The sequence below is a fragment of the Rhinopithecus bieti genome, unplaced genomic scaffold (genome assembly GCF_001698545.2).
Source record: "Rhinopithecus bieti isolate Rb0 unplaced genomic scaffold, ASM169854v2 scaffold_32955, whole genome shotgun sequence".
Taxonomy (NCBI): domain Eukaryota; kingdom Metazoa; phylum Chordata; class Mammalia; order Primates; family Cercopithecidae; genus Rhinopithecus; species Rhinopithecus bieti.
This window is the reverse complement of record NW_016814423.1, coordinates 2,207,262-2,224,127: the sequence shown is the minus strand read 5'-3', so window position 1 is coordinate 2,224,127 and position 16,866 is coordinate 2,207,262. Positions and strand designations below refer to the sequence as shown.

The 16,866-nt window shown below is 37.7% G+C and overlaps 1 protein-coding gene across 4 annotated transcripts in view; it reads left to right on the top strand.

Annotated features, from left to right (window-relative positions):
* The window catches only part of NAA16 (N-alpha-acetyltransferase 16, NatA auxiliary subunit), a 74,815-nt gene that overhangs the window by 1,535 nt on the left and 56,414 nt on the right, over positions 1–16,866 (top strand). For all 4 annotated transcript variants that reach the window (XR_001881131.1, XR_001881132.1, XM_017850205.1 and 1 more), the window contains exons 2-7: positions 4,231–4,315; positions 6,183–6,287; positions 8,236–8,393; positions 10,953–11,087; positions 12,414–12,567; positions 15,991–16,110. Coding sequence is in view for 2 of the 4 variants with exons in the window: in XM_017850205.1 (XP_017705694.1) it covers positions 4,231–4,315; positions 6,183–6,287; positions 8,236–8,393; positions 10,953–11,087; positions 12,414–12,567; positions 15,991–16,110 (757 nt within the window). In the remaining 2 variants the exon portion in view is untranslated. The remainder of the gene's footprint in view (positions 1–4,230; positions 4,316–6,182; positions 6,288–8,235; positions 8,394–10,952; positions 11,088–12,413; positions 12,568–15,990; positions 16,111–16,866) is intronic.

Genomic DNA, 16,866 nt, shown 5'->3' with positions numbered 1-16,866 from the left:
GGCTATATGGCTGTTAGTTGTTGCGTAACTTTACTGTAAGTAAAATACTGATTTTAGAGTAATATTAAGTATTAACAGCGGCAGATAATACATACATTCTGTTTCAAGCCGATAGGAACTTCACACTTAACTCTTCAGAATGTTAAGATACATAGTAGGTGGGATAAAAGTTTTAAACATTATATGGTTCTTAGTTTTGAACCAATAAGAGACAAGTGTGAGAACATTAAAAATATGAGTAATTAAAGCATGTGGCAGGTTGCTTCATTGGGCTTTGTATTTTTTAATTTTACCTTTTTTCATGCCCTCTTATTTTACACAGCATGGAATTGGAGAAGTAACTTATTTATTTTTATTTTTAATTTTTTTTTGCCCCGGGAATCTGAAACATTAATGAGAATATCATTTATAAATCGCTAGTTGGATTTCAGGACATTTGGCATCATACTTTAAAGATGACAGCACTTCTTTTCTCTCTATATGAATTTTTTGTAGTTCAAATCATGGATCAGTGTCATAAGGAAAACGTTACATTACTTGTTATTCTCATATACAAAAAAGGTAAAGTTTATCTCCAGATAAATTGGGAAATGGTAACCACTAAAAAAAATCAATTATTTTGAGATGGAAGTCTCGGTTTGTTGGCCAGGCTACTGTCGAACTCCTGGCTTCAAGCGATCATCCCACCTCAGCCTCCCAGATTGCTGGGATTACAGATGTGAGCTACTGTGCCCAGCCAAGCTAAACATTTTTAAATCTAAGTATGTAATGTTTCTGACAAGGTTGCATGAATTTAGGAGGATTCTGCATAAGTGGGTGATTTTATCATTTCACAATTGCAATAAATGTGGGTAAAATTTGGCTACAACAAATTCCATAGCAAACAGAAATCTCTATAATAAAATTATCTTTAAAGTTTAGTGGGTTAAAGTGCTTTGCCACCAACAGTAAACATTTTCTATTGAAAAAACTTAAACACATCCACACAAACTGACCGGCTGGTTTTTTTTTTTTTTACATGTTCCACGTGGCTTATATCTGTATGTCTTATTCCCCAGACTGGATATTGATTAGCATTGCAGTTCGTTGAATTTTGGAGCTATTCCATGCCCTGTTTTAGGAAGAGACAAACGTAAGGATGGTAAATGACCAAGTGGCTAAGGTTCTCTGAGTATTAGCAAAATTGAGACTAGAATCTATCGTTTCTGCTTAGTATATATAATGGTTGCTGAGTGAATGTAGATTTGTCTTTTTTTTTTTTTTTGCAAGAGCGTATCGCTCTGTCGCTCAGGCTGGAGTGCAGTGGCAAGATCTCAGCTCACTGCAACCTCTGCCTCCCAGATTCAAGCGATTCTCATGTCTCAGCCTCCTGAGTAGCTGAGATTACAGGTAGACTTGTCTTCTTTACCTGAGTGCTTGGACTCTGGGGCCAGACTACCTGGTTAAGACTTGTGGCTCTGGCACTTAATAGTTATATAAACTGTGTAACTGTGCCTCAGATTCTCTATCTAAATGGGGACATCATTGCATCTCATAGGCTTTCCTGGGATTTAAATAAAGAGTAAATAAGCTGTCATGGGATGAAGGAAAAAAATAAGAACAGTGTCTGGACGTATAGTAAATGCTTCCAGTAGGTGTTAACTATTATTACTGTTATTGGCAGTATGATTATTATTTTCAGATCACTTGGTAAGTTAGAAAAACTAGTATTTCTCTTTGTCTTTCTCAGTAGTTCCTTCCACTTGTTTTTTTCTTATATGTGTGAGACAGACTCTTGTAGTCAAACTCAGATTGTTATTTTTTATTTTAAAATATTTTTGGAATAGGTGGTATATTCACATCATTCAAAATTTAGGTTTCTCTCCTATCCTTATCCCAGAACCACCTAGTTCCCTTCCCCAGAGGCTGTCAAGAGGCCTCAATATAAACTTTTTTTCTGTGAAGACTTCTGATTCCTTCCACATCCAGCCCCTGCTGCAGGGCTTAATAACGGTCTCATCCATTGCTAGTGGCATTTTGCTTTGAACTTAGTAGGCTGTATTTATGGAGCAGTTTCTTACTTGTTTAGCCATGGCAATGCAGCAGTACTTAAAATAGGCTGAGGCTGGCGCAGTGGCTCACGCCTGTAATCCCAGCCAGCACTTTGGGAGGCTGAGGTGAGAGCTAGGATCACTTGAGCCCAGGAACAAAAGAACAACATAACAACATAGCGAGACTTCATCTCTACCAAGAAAAAAAAAAAAAAAATTAGCCAGGCGTGATGACACACACCTGTAGTCCTTCCTGCTCACTCAGGAGGCTGAGGTGGGAGGATCACTTGAGCTCGCAGTTTGAGGTTATGGTGATTGTGTCTCTGCACACCAGCCTGGGCAACAGAGCGAGACTGTCTCTAAAAAATAAATAAAGATAGGTGAGATCATTGTTCTAAGGATCCATTATATGATGGTGGGGAAGACAGACACTAAATAATAGCAAAATAAGATTTCAGGAAATGATAGCACTGTGTGGAAAATAGAGTAATATGGTAGAGAGTATGTTGGGGAAGGAAGGAGGATGGGAGTATTTGATAAAGTGGGCGAGTAGGGGACATGTGAGACTTAGATGATAATGAGGAACCATCCATGGGAAGATCTAGGAAAGCATTTCAGGCGTAAGGAACACAAGTGTAGGAGGCCTGAGGTGGGGATAAGCTTGGCATGTTGAGTAATGTAACACCCAGTGTGACTGAACAACTTAAGCCAGGGAAGAGTAGAAAGCAATGGGGTGTTCTCCGCATCAGTGACTGCCAGGGAGAGATGTTAATTGCGTACCCTGGCTGGTGGCATTCAGGAATAAAGATGTTGCTTATCCTTGCATTGGACTAATGATGGTCTTTGGAGTAAGACCAGAATTTGCAGCTAAGCTGAGCCACTTATAAACAAGTTTTTGAACTCTGGAGTTTCAGTTTCCACATCTCTGAAGTGGAAGTAATGACACCTACCTTAAATAATTGGTATTAAGAGATTACAAATTTTATACAGACATTTAATAGCTGCTCAATAAGTGGTAGTATTTGTATGTGCGTGTGTGTGCATGCACGTACGCACGCACTTTGGTTTCATTCTTGCAGTAGCAGAGGCTTTTAGTGCAGTTTCTGGTATTTTTCTGTTGCCACATGTTTTTGCTTAAATGTTTTTTTTTTGAGATAGTGTCTTGCTCTACTGTCCAGACTAAGTGCAGTGGCACAATCGTGCCTTACTGCAACCTCAACCTCATGGGCTCAAGTGATCCTCCCATCTCAGCCTCCCAAGTTGTAGGACCACAGATGTGCACCACTATGCCTGAGTAATTTTTAATTTGTTTGTAGAGATGAGGTCTTGCTTTGTTCCCCAGGCTGGTGTTGAACTCCTGGGCTCAAGCAGTCCTCTTGCCTTGGCCTCCCGAAGCATTGGAATTATTTCAAATTAAAAAATTCTGTGTACTAGGAAAGGGAAACAAAATTTAAAAAATTCTGTGGCAGTATTGATTGAATTGCCATTTTTTTTTCTGGTTGTTTTGAGACAGGGTCTCACTCAGTTGCCCAGGCTGGAGTGCAGTGGCATGATCTAGGCTCACTGCAGCCTCCAGCTCCTGAGTTCAAGCAGTTCTCCTGCCTCAGCCACCCAAGTAGCTGGGATTGCAGGCGTGCGCCACCACGTCTGGCTAATTTTTGTAATTTTTTTTTTTTGAGACAGAGTCTCGTCGTGTCGCCTAGGCTGGAGTGCAGTGGCGTGATCTCTGCTCACTGCAACCTCTGCCTCCCGTGTGCAAGCAATTCTACTGCCTCAGCCTCCTGAGTAGCTAGGATTACAGGTGCATGCCACCATGCCCAGCTGATTTTTGTATTTTTAGTAGAGACAGGGTTTCACCATGTTGGCCAGGTTGGTCTTGAACTCCTGCGCTCAAGCGATCCACCCACTTTGGCCTCCCAAAGTGCTGGGATTACAGGCGTGAACCACCTTGCTCAGCCACATTTCCTGTTTTTTAAATGTCTTTTTTTCATGGTCTTTTATAAAAATGAAAATATGTAGATTTTAGAACAATTTGACAAGAATAGGTAACAAAAGTACACTGCATGTTTGTAAGTGATGTCCTTTCCATCACGTTTTAGACCTAATTTTGGATCTTGAATTTAGAATATATGATGCCATGAAAAGTTGCCCCGTTGTGTATTCATTTGATAAAATAACTTTTGTTCATATTTCTTTACAGAAATGTTATGAACAGAAGCAGTACAAAAATGGCCTCAAGTTTTGCAAGATGATTCTGTCGAACCCAAAATTTGCTGAACATGGAGGTATTGACTCATGTGAAAGATTGCTTTAGGGAAATCAAATTCTAAAACCAGGGATTAACAGTGAAAGAAGAATATTTCCCAGATTCCAAGGCCTTGCCATTCTCTATTAGAGTGCACAAATGTTCAGCATTTTTTTAATGCTTTATATGAGTCTTCTAGATTACCGGTATTATCTTTAAGTATATGTACTTAAGGATAAGATTAGGATGGTTGGTTTATCTATTGGGGAAAAATTGGAGAAAGTATGTATCAATATGTTTATGGACCTGATTTCCTTTATTACTTTGAATAGAATTTTAAGTTTATACCTTGGTTTCCTGTGTGTAAAATTAGGACAAAATTTGCAATATAGAAGTATGAAGATATGGTCACCTGCACTTTATTCTTTGGTAGATGTGTTTTTTTTTTTTAGTATGTGCTGACATTTACATATGATATTACTAATTTACCATTAGATTGCATATTTTGAGTTGTTTTTCTAACACTGGTGTTAATAAAGTTTGTATTTTCTTGTTGTATCCTTTTTCAGTAATAGCCAGTGTTAAAAGGATGGATCAGGATAGACATGAAAGTTACGATCCTGTAGCATAGCAATGCTGGTTGAGGTTACTCAGTATCAGACTTGGGTAATGATTGAGATCATCTTATTGGGAAAATAGACTGACCTTGCTCACTTTTCTAACACCATTTAAAAGATTCTTTGAAGGAATTGGAAAGAAATCTTCGTTTCATAGAATTAATTCTAAAGCTTGTTTTCAGGCTCTTTAGCTGTGGAACCTTTGTCCAAATGGAGCCTGTGGGAAAGTTCAATATGTGAAACAGATAAAAGGTGGTGGAGGGGGGTTTGGACCACAGGATCACCATGTTCTGAATACCATAGAGTCTGCAGAAATCAGTTTGAAAATCATTCTTCTTGCGTAATTCCCTTCTTGTGGATAATTCAGAGAATTATTTCATTCTGAACCATCTTTTATTAACTTCCTTACATATTTTTTGTTGCCACTACCATCATCCAGTGTTGTGGTCTTGAAATGTGAACTGATGTAATTAGCCTAAGTGGAATTTGTTGGAACAAACTTGCTATCAAAAATGAAGTCTGTTCCAATATTGAATAAAGTGAGGTTTAAATTATGTATATGTCTTTATTAAGGTAGATTGAGTGTTTTTGTGTGGTTGTAAATCAGATTGATTAGAATTGACCTTAGGTAAGAGCTGTGGAACTGCTATGGTAGATCTAATTCTGTAAGAGTCATGTCTGCTTTGTTAATTTTTATTTTTATTTTATTTTATTTTTTTTAGACAGAGTCTCACTCTTGTCGCCCAGGCTGGAGTGCAGTAGCACAATATTGACTCACTGCAACCTCTGCCTCCTGGGTTCAAGCAATTCTCCTGCCTCAGCCTCCCCAGTAGCTAGGATTACAGGCGTGTGCCACCATGCCTGGCTAATTTTTGTTAGAGACGGGGTTTTGCTATGTTGGCCAGGCCGGTCTCGAACTCCTGACCTCAGGTGATCCACCCGCCTCAGCCTCCCAAAGTGCTGGGATTATAGGTGTGAGCCATTGCGCCTGGCCTGCTTTGTTAATTTTTTCAGCAGAATAATATCAACCACTTTTACAGAGTCTTGTGAAGGGCAGAAACCATTTTAGCAACTCTGAAACTATGGAATTTCAGAGAAGGACTTCGGCTGCTAAGCTTTAAGTAGCTGTTTAAATGTAGTTTTATTTTTTCTACTTGGAGGGAAGTTCAGACTGTGAGATTAAAAAGATGAATTGGAGCCGTAGTAATCCTTCAGATCTCAACTATTAAAGTACTATTAAGATAATCATTTTTTGTCATTTGTAAATAGAGTTTAAAAATTATTTTTCAGAGACTTTGGCTATGAAAGGATTAACACTGAACTGTTTAGGAAAAAAAGAAGAAGCTTATGAATTTGTTCGTAAAGGACTTCGTAATGATGTCAAGAGTCATGTCTGTATCCTTTTGCAGTAAATAGTTTGTTTTAACTAGTTTTTTCCTAATTCAAATTAAATTTGTACTATGAAAATTCCAAACATACGTAGAAGAGAGAATTTAATGAACTCTGTGTATCCATTACTCAACTATAATCATTATCAACATTTTGTAATATTAGTTTTGTTTTTGCTTGTGCCCCTCCTCCAATATTAGTTTCATTTGTTCCCTACCCTGTGTTTTTTTATTGGAGTATTTTAAAGGAAATCTCTATAAAATGTGTTTACTTCTGTTGTGCTTAGTGTTGGAGAAAAGTTACTTTGATAATTGTATGTGACTTGAAACCCGTTTTTTTCTTAAGCATAGTTAACTGGATGATACTTTCCTATTACTCCAAATACTGACTTTTAGTTAATTGTATGTTAAAATTTGTGTGTCTTAAACTTTCTTCTAGACATTTTAGAAGAAAAACTTACTTTAAAACAGATTTTACTTAATATTAAGTATGATATTGGTTCTTCAGCTTGGTTTCTGTTAACACGGAGACATAGCTGTTACTTAATTTGTAGAAACCCCGTCTCCACTAAAAAAATACAAAAAACTAGCCGGGCGAGGTGGTGGGCGCCTGTAGTCCCAGCTACTCTGGAGGCTGAGGCAGGAGAATGGCGTGAACCCGGGAGGCGGAGCTTGCAGTGAGCTGAGGTCCGGCCACTGCACTCCAGCCTGGGCGACAGAGCGAGACTCCGTCTCAAAAAATACCAAACAAACAAACAAAAAAAAAGAATTGTGTTTTTCTTTGGGCAATATCCCAGTGTGTAAAAAAAAAAATTTTTTTTTTGGTTGGGGAAGGAGTCTCACTCTGTTACCCAGGCTAGAGCACAGTGGCATGATGTTGGCTCACTGCAACTTCTGCCTCCTGGGTTCAAGCGATTCTCTAACCTCAGCCTCCCAAGTAGCTGGGACTACAGGTGTGCACCACCATGCCCAGCTACTTGTATTTTTAGTAGAGATGGGTTTTTGCCATGTTGGTCAGGCTGGTCTCGAACTCCTGACCCCAGGTGATCCACCCTCCTCAGCCTCCCGAAGTGCCGGGATTACAGGCATGAGCCACTGTGCCCGGCCAAAAGAATTTTTTTTTTAAAGGATGGATCATTGAAATTGACTTTCATTTGTTTTACTTATCTATATGTTTATCTGCATTTTTTTTTCACATATTGCCCTTGCATTTTAATTTGTTACATTTAATTTACTTAGCCACGTACTGGTATTGAACACAAATAATCTCAGTAGTGTTTTCACATATTTAGCTTAGGGTCTTCTCAAATTACTAAATACTTATTTCTTTATCCCAGTGCTTACCCCAGAGTGAAGAGAAGGGCATGTAAGTATGATAGTTTTGTGGGGCTTTTGACTCCAAGATATGCTAAGACTTTAATTTATAAGAAATAAAACTTATTTTTTGTGGCCTTTAATATAAACTAGGGAATTAGGTGATAGTTACACGTTACTTTAGAATTGGTTGACTGTAAATTTGTTTCAAAAGGTAGTTGCAGTTTTTGTATATATTCTGTTTCAACACATCATGATGAAGAATAGGTGAATGTTGAGGTTGCTGGGGTAGGAAAGTGATGGGATAGAGAGTAGAAAATGTGAAGAATTTTTGCCGAGAATTCTTTAAGGTTACTTAAAATATTACAGAAAATTTCAAACATGTACACAAGTAGAGAGAACAGAATAATGACGCCCTCCCCATGTGGCTATTACCCAGCTTCAACCATTTGACAATTATCAACCAAGCCTGATCTGGTTTCGTCTTTAACTTCCCCTCACTATTCCCCTTTCCCAGACCCCAGATCATTCTGAAACAAATCCCAGGCAAAATACCATTTCCTTAATGTAAGTTTTATATTAGATATGTAGCATAGTGTATTCTAGTGTCTGTGTGTGTCTTTGTTTCCTTAACTTAATAGGTTGGCATGTATATGGACTGTTGCAGCGTTCTGATAAGAAATATGATGAAGCTATAAAATGTTACCGAAATGCCCTCAAATTAGATAAAGATAACCTGCAAATTTTGAGGGATCTCTCACTGTTACAGATCCAAATGAGAGACCTTGAAGGTTACCGAGTAAGTACTTCATTCTTAAATGTATGTGACTTTACAGTAGATATAGTTTAAGAGCATGTGAATTCAGAATGAGGTGAGCATAAGCCAAGAACACATAGATTTGATTGTTCATTAGAAGTTGTATGTCACTTGGGACCTTCCTCCTCAGTCATAGTTATGGCACTTTTTACTTGAGTATCAAAAAAGAATAACTGGTGGGGTTCGGTGGTGCACGCCTGTAATCCCAGCAGTTTGGGAGATTGAGGTGGGAGGATCGCTTGAGATTAGGAGTTAGAAACCAGCCTGAGCAACATAGGCCAGACTCCGTCTCTACAAATAAGAAAATTAGCCGGGCATGGTAGTTCACACCTGCAGTCCCAGCTACCCAGGAGGTTGAGGCAGGAGGATCCCTTGAACCTAAGAGTTGAGACTCCAGTGAGCCATGGTTGTGCCACTGCACTCCAGCGTGGACAACAGAGCAAGACTTTTTCTCAAAAAACAAAACAAAACTGGTTTTAAAACATTTTCAATTCATTAATTTTTTTTTTTTTTTTTTTTTTGAGAGAGTCATCGCCTGTCGCCCAGGCTGGAGTGCAGGTGCCGGATCTCAGGCTCACTTGCAAGCTCCGCCTCCCGTGGTTTACGCATCTCCTGGCCTCAGGCCTCCCGAGTAGCTGGGGACTACAGGCCGCCCGCCCCATCTCGCCGCGCGCTAGTTTTTTTTTGTTATTTTTTAGTAGAGCGGGGTTTCACCATTGTTAGCCAGGACTGGGTCTTCGAATCTCCTGACCTCGTGATGACGCCCGTCTCAGGCCCTCCCAAAAGTGCTGGATTACAGGCTTGAGGCCACCGCGCCCGGTCCTAAATATTTTTAAAAAGAGAAAAGTGTCTTGCTATGTTACCCAGACTAGTCTTGAACTCCTAGGCTCCAGTGATTTTCCCACCTCAGCCTCCCAAAGTGCTGGGATTATAGGCATGAGCCACTATGCCTAGTTTAACCGGAATTTCTGTGTGCAGCTGCTATACTAGATTATTTGTAGGTTTGATGTTTACAAATTTGGTAAACTAATAGGGCTTTTATAATTGAAACCTAAACATAAAAGTAGCTTTTAAAAATTATTGGTTAGTAGATATTTTTAAAATGTTAGAAGGGTTACCATATATCAGTCTTTCTGTAGTTCAGACCTCTTCAGATTTGCATTTTCAACTCTCTCCTGGACTTCTCCATGTGCTTATTCCACTTAGTATCCTAGAATCACTATGTCCAACATGGAATTCTCTTACTTTCTTACGAGAAGGAGGCCACTGGGTTCTAACAGTTTTCTTTAAATACATTATTTATACACTTCTTTTGCCCTCGTACCCCATGCCTAGATTTTTGCCATATAAGCCCTCATACCCCATGCCTAGATTTTTGCAGCCACTTTAAGGGCTCTGCTGAACTTAGTAATAATAATGGCACCACTCTTCAAAGTGTGTATTTTTTTCTTCAGCTGTGCTTAGCAGCTTAGATGCAGTTGGAGTTAAAATCAGTTATCTTTAGGAATGAGGCATAGAAATTAAGAATATTGGCCAAACAGTGGTTGCTAAAGTGGATTGTGAAATAAATTAAGTTGAAAGAGAGCTAGGCCTGGTATTATATGTCTTAGTCCTGGCTACTTGAGAGGCTGATGTAGGAGGATCGCTTGAGGTCAGGAGTTTAGTCCAGCCTGGGCAACATAGGGAGACTCTGTCTCTAAAAGAAAAAAAGGAGAGCTGATGGTGAAAGTGTGAAGGACCCAGGAAGTATAGATGCTGGTGGTGTCAAAGAACAAGGGTAGGAATGTCACCAAATGATAGTGTTGGCAGCATGGGAGCTGTGGGTAGAGAGTGAGATACCTAAATTTATGATTTCTGGGTGGCAGTAACTTCTAGGGTATGGCTGTGGGAGTGGGCCTCTGAGTGGAGTGGAGGAGAAAATCATTAAAGATTAGAAAATCTTGGGACTTAGAGGATAGATTGTGGGATGGGTGATACACATTAGTTTTGCATTTGCCCCGGGTAACGCCAAGAGTTGGCAGAGAAAATAATACTGACCTACACTTTAATAAAGGATTTGGGAATGACAGAGATGCAACAGTAAAAATAAGGGATAGTCAAATGTTTGGGTGTTTCCCCTGGCTGTGTCTGTCCTGTATCTGGCCAATTATTACAATGTATTTACACTGTAAATACATGTAATTCATATAATAGTTTTGTAAGTAGCAAAATGTAGTTTAATAAAAAACCATCTTAGTCTTCTTACAGAATGTTTAGTTACCAAAAAAAAAAAAAAAAAAAATTCATTATTTAAAGGTAATTTAATAAGGCAGTCCAAAGGTGTGGGCCCCAAAGATGTTTCAGTGACAGCCTCACAGTGACTATTACAGGATATTCTAGAACTTTAGTAATTTAGGTGAGAAACATAAAAAGTACTTCTATTTTATGCTGAAACTGATCTTTGTTGATGTAGTTCATTAGAAATGTGTTAAAGGTTAGATTGTTTTCTTAAAACTAATGAAATAATGAGAATGTTTAGCAAGTTAAAACGTATTTTTTTAGGAGACAAGATACCAGCTTCTTCAGTTGCGCCCCACACAGCGTGCTTCGTGGATTGGATATGCTATTGCATACCATTTGCTGAAAGATTATGATATGGCCTTAAAACTGTTGGAAGAGTTTAGACAAACTCAGCAAGTAAGAATTTTAATGTTTTCTTCTACCTTCACAAACGGAGTAGTTGACTTCTTAATTGTCCCTGCCCTCAAATGTGAATTGAAGTATTTGAGACCTATGGAAAACTGGAAAACTTTTTTACATAATTGGAAACAGTTAAAATGTAGGATTTTTCTTCTGTTTTGTTTTGTTTCGTTTTGTTTTGTTTTTTAAGAGACGAGGTCTTGCCATGTTGCCCAGGCTGGTCTCGAACTCCTGACCTCGTGATCCACCTGTCTCGGCCTCCCAAAGTGCTGGGATTACAGGTGTGAGCCACTGTGCCTGGCCAATTTCTATTTTCTTTTCTTTACTTTTTTTTTGAGACAAGGTCTGACTGTGTTGCCAAAGCAGAAGTGCTGTGGCTATGCACTACAGTCTTGAACTCTTAGGCTACGACTAGGACTTGAAATCCTAGCTAGGACTTCTCCAGAGACTGAGGCATGAGGCAGGAGGATCGCTGGGCCTACGGGTGTACCACTGTGCCTGGCAACGTTGTTTTTTTAAGACATACTGCTGCTGCATGCTTAATAGACTATAGTATAGTGTTAATAAAACTTTTTTAGTTTAGTTTTTATTTTGAGGCTGAGTTTCACTCTTGTTGCCCAGGCTGGAATGCAGTGGCACGATCTTAGCTCACTGCAACCTCCACCTCTGGGCTTAAGCGATTCTTCTGCCTCGGCTTCTTGAGTAGCTGGGATTACAGGCATGCGGCACCACACCAGGCTAATTTTGTATTTTAGTAGAGACGCGGTTTCACCACGTTGGCCAGGTTGGTCTTGAATTCCTGACCTCAGGTAATCCACCCACCTCAGCCTCCCAAAGACCTGAGGTTACAGCCGTGCACCACCGTGCCCGGCCAATGGAACTTAACATGCACTGGGAAACCATAAAATTGTGTCACTCACTTCATTGTGGTGGTATGGAACCAAGCCCACAGTATCTCCAAGGTATACCTGTAATTGATTTTTCTTCATTGATCTTTTATTCTGTGACCTTGCTAAACACTTTTATTAATTCTAGTAGGTTTTTTTTTTTTTTTGTAGATTCTGTAGTATTTCAACCATTTTTATATTTGTATGTAGGATTTGTTGACCTGTATCACTTGGGGTAGACAGAAGTCCCACCCCATTATTTGTTTTAAATAATGCATTCATTTTTGGTGCTGTTAATCACTCTTCTGTTTGTATCTGCTTGTGAGTTGCCTTCTTGTTTGTGTGAATGACTCTCCTGAGAAGACAGTTTAATTAAAGGTCTGTAACTGCTTTATATAATTATACAAATAAAGTAATTTGGTCATTTTTTTTTCAGGTTCCTCCAAACAAAATAGATTATGAATATAGTGAACTGATACTATACCAGAATCAAGTGATGAGAGAGGCAGATCTATTTCAGGAATCTTTGGAACATATAGAAACATATGAGAAACAAATATGTGATAAACTTTTGGTGGAAGAAATTAAAGGTAAGTTGGCTTCCCTTTTTTTAATGGCCTCAAACAGAAAACAAAAAGCTGCATATTTTATTCTCTCCTAAGTCTTACATGACACTTGTTATGTATCTGGCAAGGTTCCAAACACTTTATTATTAAGCCATTATTAACTAGTTTAATCCTCATAACAACCCTATGTTGTAGTTATTGTATCTATTTTGGAGATGAGGGGAACTGAGGAACTGAGAGATTGACTAACCTCAAGTCATACAGTTTAGTAAACTGGAGAGTGCTGGATTTGAATCCAGATTTCATTCCCTTAAGCGGTATATTATTCTGCCTTCATATTGAATTTGTATCTCTGTATATCCATATATAGTTAATTAAATACAGTGAGAACCATAATTGATGATACTGGGATCATCATAAACACAAAGGTCATTTATTTTCATCATGAGCTAATTATGAAGACAGGATCCCTATAGTTTTAACAGCATTCATCAACAGAGGGTCAAAAAAAATTTTCACAAAGCTTTGCTCATTAGTTCTCTTTACCTGAGCAATATTGTATTAAATTGTCCAGCTAAAATAATAGTTTAGAACTAAAGTTTCATACAGTTGTAGGACCTCTGAAGTCTGAAGCTTAATAAAAATAATAGCTAATATATATTTTAAAACTCTTCTTCTATTTGAGTATGGTAATTGCTTACACCGCTTTATTTCATTTAATTTTTTAGCGCTTTTAAGATGTATACTATTTATCAACCCCATTTTATAGTGGAAGAGACTGAGGCTTAGAGAGGTTAAGGACTTGCCCAAAGTCATCCAGCTTTTTAAGTGGTAGAGTTATAGTGTCTAAGCACATCAACACATCCTTCTGACTTCAGAGCCCTTACTTTTTTCTAAAAAACAGACATTTTCAGGACAGTTTTAGAGTCACAGTAAAATCTAGAAAAAGGTACAGAGAGTTGCCATATATCCCTGTATACCCACAGCCTTTCCCACTGTCACACTTTATGGGTTTTGACAAATGTATAATGACATGTATTCACCACTATAGTATTATACAAAGTAGTTTCACTGCCCTAAACATCCTTTGTTTCACCTTTCCATCCCTCACTCCTGCAAACCCCTGGCAAGCCTCTGCATAGTTTTGCCATTTCCAAAATGTCATATAGTTGCAATCATACAGTATGTAGCCTTTTCAGATTGGTTTTATTTTTGCCAGATCATTTCTTGCCTGAGAAGGATTGGCTTCTTTCACTTAGTAATATATGCTCTTTTTCCCATGCCTTTTCATGAGCTTCTTACTTTTAACCAGTATACTCTTTCTGGTTAATGTATAGCACAGGAGTGATTTATTTTTTATTGTAATTAATATTAATACCAATATTAATGACACTTTTAAAAGTTATTGATAAAAATATGGGTAAATAATCAAATATTCTGATTTCTATCTTGTTCCATTACTTATTGATGGGAGCAAAGAGGAAAAAAGGCAATTATTTTTCCTTTCTGAAATATTATTGTCGTTTCCTGATTAAATCTTAACTCCCTTGGGTTGCTGTTTCTCTTTCTTGATATTTGTCCTGTAGCATCAATAGGAAATGCATTCAATATAATCCATAAGTTAGATTATTTAATCTTAAAAAAAAATAGGGAATGCAGTTAGGTTAGTTTATTTAATCTTAAAAATAAAAACAAATAGGGAATGCATTTTTTGAAAAGTAAATATGGTACAGTGAAATTAATTCCAGTTAGTATAGGCCATGAATGGTGGTTCATACTTGTAATCCCAACACTGGGAGGCTGAGGCGGGAGGATTGCTTGAGGTGCAGGATTTCAAGACCAACCTGGGCAACATAGTGAAACTCTATCTCTACAAAAAATTAAAAAATTATCTGGGTGTGGTGGTTCATGCCTGTGGTCCCAGCTACTTGGGAGACTGAGAAGGGAGGATTGCTTGAGCCTGGGAGGTTGAGGCAGCAGTGAGCTGTGATTGTGCCACTAGCACTTCAGCCTGGATGACAGAGCAAGACCTTGTCTCAAAAAACAAAAATAAATCTGCGCATTGCCTGTAGTCACATTTATCCTTATATTGCTAGTGAGGGTAATTTGGGGGCCATTAATTTGAATACATAGCTCATGCTTTGTATTATTTACAGAGACAGATCATGGTATTATTTTTCAATTTTCACTGAACTTTGCAGGTCCAGAGACCTTTGATATTCACACAGTTTTCTTTGTGGTCATTAACTTTTTACGATCCTTTAAAAAGCTTTAAAAGTTGGAGATTTCCGCTTATTTATGAATATGTAGGTGTGTGTGTATATACATATATATATTTGTCCTGTGCATTCCTTTGCTTCATGGTAGTAGCAAATAACAGATGTTTTTTGAAAATGAAAAATATGCTGTTGTCTTATTATATCTAGGATAAGCAGGGTAAAAATTGGCCAGAAGATAATCGTGGAGGAATTGGGCATATTTAAAGTTTTCAGTAGCAGATATTTGTATGTATTCATTATGTGACAGGCAATGTGCTAACTACCCACTTTTCTCCCTGTCACAAAGCTAGTTAGTGGTGGAGTTGGTAATTATTCCTAGTTCAGTCTAATTGTAGAGTTTGAGTGATATATAAAAATAGTAAAATAATAGGACATAAAACCTGCTATAATGTACTGCCTCCTCCAACATGATGAAAGGAGAAATAGTATGACTTGAAGACATTTTAAAAGGTTGTTTGAAATAGATTGTTTGGGGAATGAATAATCTTTGAGGGCAGGAAGCTGGGGTGTGTTCTTTTTTGAGACTCTCCCCTTTATCTTAGATTAGGTGTGTTTCCATTGTATTAGAGAGGTCTGGGTCCTCATTCTCCACACCTCCTCCTAATTTGTGTGGCTTAGTAAAAGGATTTGACCTTTTACCGACCCACTCAGCTAACCTGTACATGAACATGGCTTGTGTGGTTTCCTGTTATAAAGAGGTGTTTAGTGTTATAATTTCACTGAGTTAAACTTCTCCAGTTTTAGTGATCTTGAAACAATGAGAATTGAGTGGAGAATTAATATATGAACTGATAGGAAAGATATATTCAAATCTTCTAGTAGGAAGATAGGAATGTTTCACTAGAATTACTTGCCAGTCTAATTTTGATGTGTTTGTGTGTGTCTAGTTATTTCAAAGGGTATGATATGTGTGTAATGCAAAAGTTTTTTTACTAACAAATTAATGTCCTACATATGTGTTTGGAGTGTAAGAGGGAGCCAAAAATGAAAGTTCACTTCTGAAGGCAAGCTATGCTTATTAGTTGCATAAACTGCTACACGTCCAAAGGGGAAGCATACAGAGTTCTGTCTTTTTAACGATCTCTTCATTGATAATGCTTCGTGAAGTCCCTGGGGTCAGATAGATATTTAATGTTTAAAATGAATATGTCTTTAAACTTAATTTCAGGGGAAATACTGTTGAAATTGGGAAGATTAAAAGAAGCCAGTGAAGTGTTCAAAAACTTGATTGATCGGAATGCAGAAAATTGGTGTTATTATGAAGGCTTGGAAAAAGCACTACAAATTAGTATGTAATGATTTTTCTTTTTTCCCATAACTACTGTTTGAAGTATAATAAAATGTAAAGTTGTAATAATATTTGAGAACAAACAATTTTAGCATTAGTATTCATTTTTCCATTTAGTAAAATTATAGGTTAAATATGGGAGTGAAAATGAATTCAAATAGTTACACTTAAGTGTAAGTGCTTGCAGATATTTTAGGTTCCTTGACCTTTACCTGTTATGGTATTGGGAGGTGAGGCAAAAACAAAACAAAGCGAAACCAAAACAAAAAAAAAAATACCCTGTTTAGAGTAGAGACATGGGAAAGAAAATGAGCATTCGCTTTCTGGGAAGTGTTGTAACTATTTAATATTTTAAAACCATTAGACATTCATTACCCTCAACTTCTAAATAATAAGAATTGGGCCAATTACTGTTGAGGGTTATTTGCTTTGATTTCAAACTAGGCTAATTTGTGTAGAGCAAAATTATCTTCCTTTGAAATTAGGTAATTGACCCTTTTTAGAAATCTAGTATCAGTCCAAGATTTTGTGATATTTTCATAATTAAGTGTTGGTAGGAACTGTTAATATTCCTAAAATCATATTTACTCATGAATAAATGTATTCCTGAAATAATTATGAAACTGGCTCAAAGATGTTGAAACAGCAGAATTTTTTTTTTTTTTTTAGAATTTTTAAATTTAAAAAGTTTGGTAAAGCTGGTCGCGGTGGCTCAAGCCTGTAATCCCAGCACTTTGGGAGACCGAGACGGGTGGA